This window comes from Rutidosis leptorrhynchoides, chromosome 4 (assembly GCF_046630445.1).
Source record: "Rutidosis leptorrhynchoides isolate AG116_Rl617_1_P2 chromosome 4, CSIRO_AGI_Rlap_v1, whole genome shotgun sequence".
Classification (NCBI taxonomy): Eukaryota; Viridiplantae; Streptophyta; class Magnoliopsida; order Asterales; family Asteraceae; genus Rutidosis; species Rutidosis leptorrhynchoides.
This window is the reverse complement of record NC_092336.1, coordinates 13,991,554-13,998,705: the sequence shown is the minus strand read 5'-3', so window position 1 is coordinate 13,998,705 and position 7,152 is coordinate 13,991,554. Positions and strand designations below refer to the sequence as shown.

The 7,152-nt window shown below is 29.6% G+C and overlaps 1 protein-coding gene across 1 annotated transcript; it reads left to right on the top strand.

Moving 5' to 3' along the window:
- Positions 1-3,969: 3,969 nt before the first annotated feature.
- Positions 3,970-5,380, top strand: LOC139845030 (NAC domain-containing protein 83-like). Its single transcript, XM_071835251.1, has 3 exons — positions 3,970-4,253; positions 4,565-4,860; positions 4,964-5,380. The coding sequence occupies exons 1-3, from the start codon at positions 4,028-4,030 to the stop codon at positions 5,225-5,227; spliced, it is 786 nt and encodes a 261-aa protein (XP_071691352.1). The 5' UTR covers positions 3,970-4,027; the 3' UTR covers positions 5,228-5,380.
- The last annotated feature ends 1,772 nt before the right edge of the window (positions 5,381-7,152 follow it).

Sequence of the window (7,152 nt, the reverse complement as noted above, 5' to 3'; positions counted from 1 at the left end):
ATATTTAAAAATCCATTTTATCAATCTCGTAAACAAGTTGTTTAAATCTTAATTGCATATTCAAAAGCAATTTCAATTAACGTCAATCATAATTCAGTTGATCATATCTTTTAATCCGTTCATCGAAACTATTCGATATCTAAATGAAAAGTTATTGATTTTTCGCCAGCTTTTCAAAAACATGTATATCATATACCTTTTACCAGTAATATATGTATTTAATTTGTGATTCATTATAACTGTTTAACGACAAAATTTAGCATACAAGCATGTATAAATATATATACTCGAGCACTGGACATGGATACACAATTAATATATAAAAGATAAAATATGAGTGCTTACGTATCAATATTGAGATTCAATATTGTAGGAAAGTACGTAAACGTAACGGAGATGATAAACACTAGGTTTGACTTTACGAGCATAATCCCCAAATCATACCCATAACCTCCATAGCTATAACCCATAATTTCCTTAGCTCTATCCCGCTTGAAAACCCATTTTGAAAGTGACACACTCAAGACCTTGTCGTAGTATTTTATGTATAATATTAATACTACTAATAATAATAAGATTAATAATAATATTAATCTTAATAATAATAATAATAATAATAATAATAATAATAATAATAATAATAATAATAATAATAATAATAATAATAATAATAATAATAATAATAATAATAATAATTACAGAGGGAGTAATATGTATTCAGATATGTGTGTGTGTTATAAGTGCAGGAACCAGCTCGATTTATAGATGTTTTTTGAATTTCCTTCCTATGCGATCGCATGGGAAACTAGTGTAAAGGCCATGCGATCGCATGGCTTCGCTGTCCAGCACAAAATGATTTTGTCTTGTTGTTTGTCGACATAATATTTAATTATATATCTAATATATATAATTTATATAATTAATTATATATTATATTAAATTCATGTGCATAGTTGACTTGTAATTTTTGTTCCGATAAGTCGTACGTCATCACTCGACTTATGTCCCGGTTCTGGTTTCTCGAACGCATATTCGTACGTTTAGAAAACTAATACTTTTCGTTACGCGACGTGTACCTTTATCAAAAATTAAACTTAATCATTGATAAACTATGTCACTCGAAGTGTAGCTTTAATCAATTAAGTGTTTTTTACTGTAGCAAATAGTGATTTTCGAAAACACTGTAGCTTTTCGGGTACTGTAGAAATTCGAAAATACTGTAGCAAATTAGTGTTTTACTGGTTCATCATAAACGTTTTAGTTAACTTATCTAAATATCAAGCGAATCAATAATCGAATGTTACTATCGTTTACTAAATAACTTGAAATCATATATATATATATATATATATATATATATATATATATATATATATATATATATATATATATATATATATATATATGCACATTAAACAAAATATATATATATTTTGTTCGTGAATCTTCGAGAACAGTCAAAGAATAATTGATTACATGAATATAGTTCCAAAACTTTCGTGACTCAACATTACAGACTTTGCTTATCGTGTCAGAAACGTTAAAGATTAAGTTTAAATTTGGTCAGAAATTTCCGGGTCATCACACATATAAATGTTATCAGATAAAAGCCGTGCAACGCACAGACTCATAAAACTAGTATATATATATATATATATATATATATATATATATATATATATATATATATATATATATATATATATATATGGAGAGCATCCAGTGAGAACTTTTTTAGTGTGAGAATTCTAGGAACTCAAAAATACACTGAAATTCGAACAAAAAAAGACACAGACGAGCAAAAAAGGAACATGGACGAACAAAAATCAAGATAGTCGAACAAAAAAAACACGGACGAACGAATTTTTTTTGTTCGAATTACCAAAATGTAGAACACATTTTTGTTCGACTACTAGGTTTTTTGTTCGACTACCGCTGTGTTCTACATATTTTTGTTTGACTATCAAAAATGTAGAACACATTTTGTTCGACTATCACATTTTTTGCTCGACTATCACCTTTTTTGTTCGGTCGCCTTTTTTTTGTTCGTCCTTCCCATTTTTTGCTCGACTTCCCAAATTTTGTTCGCCCGTGTCTCATTTTTGCTCGAATTTTCCTTTTTTGCTCGAATTTCAGTGTATTTTTGAGTTCTCAGGGTTCTCACACCAAAAAAGTTTTCATTTGATCTCTCTCTCTCTCTCTCTCTATATATATATATATATATATATATATATATATATATATATATATATATATTCATCGGAGAATCAATGAAGTGAATGGTGATGAGTTTTGCCTGATATTGAAGTATTCTCCCTTAGTGTTTAGTATCCTTAAGGGCTAAGGCCCACTAATTAATATGCTTTATTTAGAAACGATAAAATTACTATTTATTTTCTACTCCGTATTAATTACAATAAAAAGCACGGCTTCTTTTATCTCGATTTGGCCATTTTCTTGCTCATAGAACATGTTTGAGCTAAAACTTGATTCAATAACAGCTAACTTAAAGTATTTTAAGAGACTACATAATATACACAAGTGATCAAGGGTTCAAAATTCAAATGAAACTTAGTATCTTTATATTACTATTTGTAATCATCTAATCTAAGTAAGCGATAATAATGTTTATATGGCTGGTAGGGATAAACCATATATATAAGGTTCCTATACTTTTTGACCGATTAATTAATGTGATGAGCTTATGACTACATCACCAATTACAACAAATTAAAGCTACATCTTCTACACGAAGTAAAGCACCATATAACTTAGGCTCCATTTTCTCTCTTAAAAGTATAACCTTTTGAAATTCTTCGAATCATTAATTAGAACCTATTAACTAATGATAATCTATAAATCATTACATAGAATTGGTGGTTCATTTCTACTCGTTATATATTCAGATATGAGATATAGTTTAATTTAAATCGTAGTATTTGTTTATTGATGGGAGATTCACTGCGTCATAAGCGTACATTGCATCATTACAACATCATAACAACACTGCATCATTACACTCTATAATTCTAAACCGGATCCTTATTTATCTGATTAATTAATAATTTGATTTTCAATTTACTTGGTAGGTAAAGGATCTTTAGAAGTTGAGGTTTATATCCTATTGTTCTTTATTCTTGTTGAATAAATAACGAGGCCTTATTATTGAAAAGGGTTTTGGATTCTATATGAAAAAGTAGAAAGAGTTCTTTGTTGGATCGATGCCCCTTTTATGTCATACATCCATTATTTGATTTTATTAGTTGAAAGGCAAAACCTATTTAACACAAGAAAGATTATAATCAAAGTCAAGTCGGAAAAAAAAGCATTAAAGTTTGTAACTAATAAGGCCCTATTAAGTTAATTACATTCACAATGAATTATAAACAATCACTCCGTACGTATAATAGAGTGAGGTTTGTGTATATATACATTTTAATTTGTACGTGTGTCATATGATCAAATGGTAAATGGCCCAAAGGATAACATAAATGTCTAATATTACCAATAAAGGTAAAATGAATTTTCATGATGTTATAAAATGATCATATACTTTAATTCATTCCAAATGAATTATTATTTTAGTAACAAATAAAATGAGTTAATATTGTCCAATTTATTAGCAAAGATCGTTAGTTAAATTTCGTTAACTACTCAAATTTCGTCAAAACTTAATTGGCACTTCAAATATATGTCTATAACCTAATTTAATAGATAAATTGAAACATCTATAATTAATTTCATTAAGAATTTAACATGATGAGTGTTGAGTATATGCCCACAAAACTTAATGGGCAAGTACCATATGAAAAAGATGTTCCGAATTGACCAAAGTTAATTAAAAGACATTACTTTTAAATATTGATTCTATGATCGTTATATAGGGTACTACTGTATTTAGTTACTTCAATTCATTGCTATATAAAGGGACCCCTTATGTTCCCTACTTCCACTCAAGACTCAACCTTTTCTTCACATTCACAATTTCCTTCATTTCTTTGGAAGTGTTAAGTTGAGTTACAACTTCATGTCCATTATTGAAGACAAGAACCATGCAGAAAACCCTAATAACTACGTTAAAGAAAATCGCACTTTCGGAACAATCAAATTGCCACCGGGGTTTCGGTTTCAACCTACCGATCAAGAGATAGTGTTTCAGTATCTTGTTCGTAAAGTCTTGTCATACCCATTGCCTGCTTCAGTTGTTCCGGAAATCATCAACATTTTCCAATACAATCCTTGGGACTTGCCAGGTTAGGACTCCCGTTAAATCCTAGAAATTCTTGAAAATCCAAATAGCGGATCACATTTGTGTGTTTTATTTTGTACGATAAGATATCTAGCTAATATAAACGAGTAAATAGATAAAGTTTTACCTGCTCAGGCTATCGGCTTATTCCATTACCATTTTCAACCCTTTTCACGACCACCCCAAGGCTTCTAGTGCGGTTTGAACCTGAAACCCCATATATGGATATCAGGACCTTAACCGCCACACTATCTTGATATGGTTTTATGTTGATATCTAAAATGCTAACTTATTTTGATTCGAATGTGACAATAGGGGAAAGGGAGCAAGAAAGATACTTCTTTAGCAAGAAAGAAGCCAAGTATGGGCATGGAAATCGAGTGAATAGAATGAGTAACGACGGGTATTGGAAAGCAACTGGTTTCGACAAGTGTATCACTAGATGTTGCACCAACCATCCCATTTCAAGAAGGAAAGAGACGATTATAGGGATGAAGAAGACACTCGTGTTTTACAAAAGCAAACCTTCATCGATTAGGACTCATTGGGTCATGCACGAATATCGCCTTGTTCAATCACTTACTTTACCATCAACCACCTCCAATGATAAGGTAACTTATTAATTATTCTTAAATCATTATGATTTTATAATGCATGGAAAAGAATCTGCTTAAGATTATACTCTAATGATCTTAATTATCTTCTGCTTTGTAGAAATCTTGGATTCAAATGGGAAATTGGGTATTGTGTCATTTATTTATGAATAAAAGAGGTAGAAATTTAATTGAGGATGATAAAATGATGAGTTTGAATTCGCGAGAACAACTTGCACAAATGAATTTAACTCGAAATGAAGAAAATTTGATAGACTGCAACGAAGCTAGTTCATGTTCGTCTTCTTCGTCATGTGGTTCCAGTGTGGTAACTCATGAAGTATCATCAAGTATGAAACCATTATATCATGAAGAAAGAAACTAGGGATGTATAGTAGTAATCTAGCTAACTAATTGCTTATTTATCTTAACTCAGATTCTCATTTAAGAGAATGATTTGGATTTACTGTTTACTACGAGTATTGTAATTTATTTATACAACTAGTGGAGGAGCCCTCACTCCGCGTCGGGACTTCGTTTCGGATATAATTTGTTGTGTTTGGTTCGTAAAATTATTTCGTGTTTAATGGTTATGTCGGTTAAACCTATCCCAAGTCGTACGGAAATTTAAAGGCGGTTAAAAATTTAGGTGGATTTGTTGGGGAGTTTTATGGAAAATAAAGAAGTTACGATTTGACCCTTGAACTTTAACTTTAGACCCTTATGGAGTTTACATTTTTTACCCTAGGAATTTATATTTGGCGCCCTAAAGTTTATAATGGCTCTCAATGTTTAGTGTGGTGTCATTGTGGGTACAACCTTTTTGCATGACGTATAAACGATTAAAGCATGGGGAAGAACTATTAATAATGTATTTGTCTTTTAGAGATGTAGAGAATAATATATATATATATATATATATATATATATATATATATATATATATATATATATATATATATATATATATATATATATATATATATATATATATATATATATATATATATATATATATATATTATAATGAGTTACGTAGTTAATTTATAATAAGAAAAAAAGTTAAACAATAATAAAGTGAAAAATTATGTGGTTGATTTAATAATAATAATAATGAATAGTTGTTAGTTAGTAAAAATTATGGGATCGATTTATAATGAATGAGAAGTGTAATGGTTAAAGTATAAAATGTGAAAATCATGTGGTAAGTTTGTAGAAGCTATAAAGTTAATTGTTATAAAGGGCGAGATTGAATTGTGAAAATATAAAAAGTTTGAGGAGTGTTTGTGAAACTATTGGTGGCTACTATTCATTTGCTCTATATCATTTAGATATATAGAGTAATATGATTTGACAATTTTCTTTGTTGCATGCATGACTTATAATTTAACAATTTTCTTCGGTTGCATGCATGACTTATAGTGACTACTAATTGTTAGGAATTTATGTACCTCAAATAACGATCACCAATCAAATATGGTGATCCCACATACAACAAACAAATACAATAATAAAAGAAAAGTAAATGACACAAAATATTACAGGATTATATAGTTAGTGGTGAGATAGTAGCCCCAACATGATTCTCGATGTACCTAAATACAATATTAAATAAAAATAAGTATCACATTGGTATTTAGACATGCACAACAATTCACATGTGAAGGTATTACTTATCCTAAGTCCTAAAAGTGCAAAATTCACCTTTAAAAATAGTAAAATGTCATTTTCGGAATCTAAACTGCTTCAAACAGGGAAAAGCCTTAAGGAAGTCTTGCTCCTAGCGCCGTTTTCTAGTTATCTTGCAAAAATTGGCCTAATCTGCAATTGAAAATTTTTCGGAAAATTCTCCATAAAATTTTGCCCGATTTTTGTGGGGAATGTACTGACTTCAAATATATGTTTTACGACCATTAAATATCATCAAAACGAAACTACACTCTCATATATTCGCATTCAAAATGAAAATAAAAATAAAAATAAAAATAAGGTTATGAATCTAGAGAAATAAAAAAACGGCTAAAATACTCGAACAATAAAACAAAGACGTTATAAAAGCCGCAAGGTTTTGTAGCTAGTGGTGAGATAGTAGCCCCAACATGATGATCGATCTACCTAAATACAATATTAAATAAAAACAAGTATCAGATTGGTATTTAAACAGGAACAACAATTCACATGTGAAGTTATTACTTATCGTAAGATCTAAAATGGCAAAATTCACCTTTAAAAATAGAAAATGTCATTTTCGGCATCTAAACTTCTTTGAACGGGGGAAAACCTTCATGAAGTCTTGCTCGTAGCGCCGTT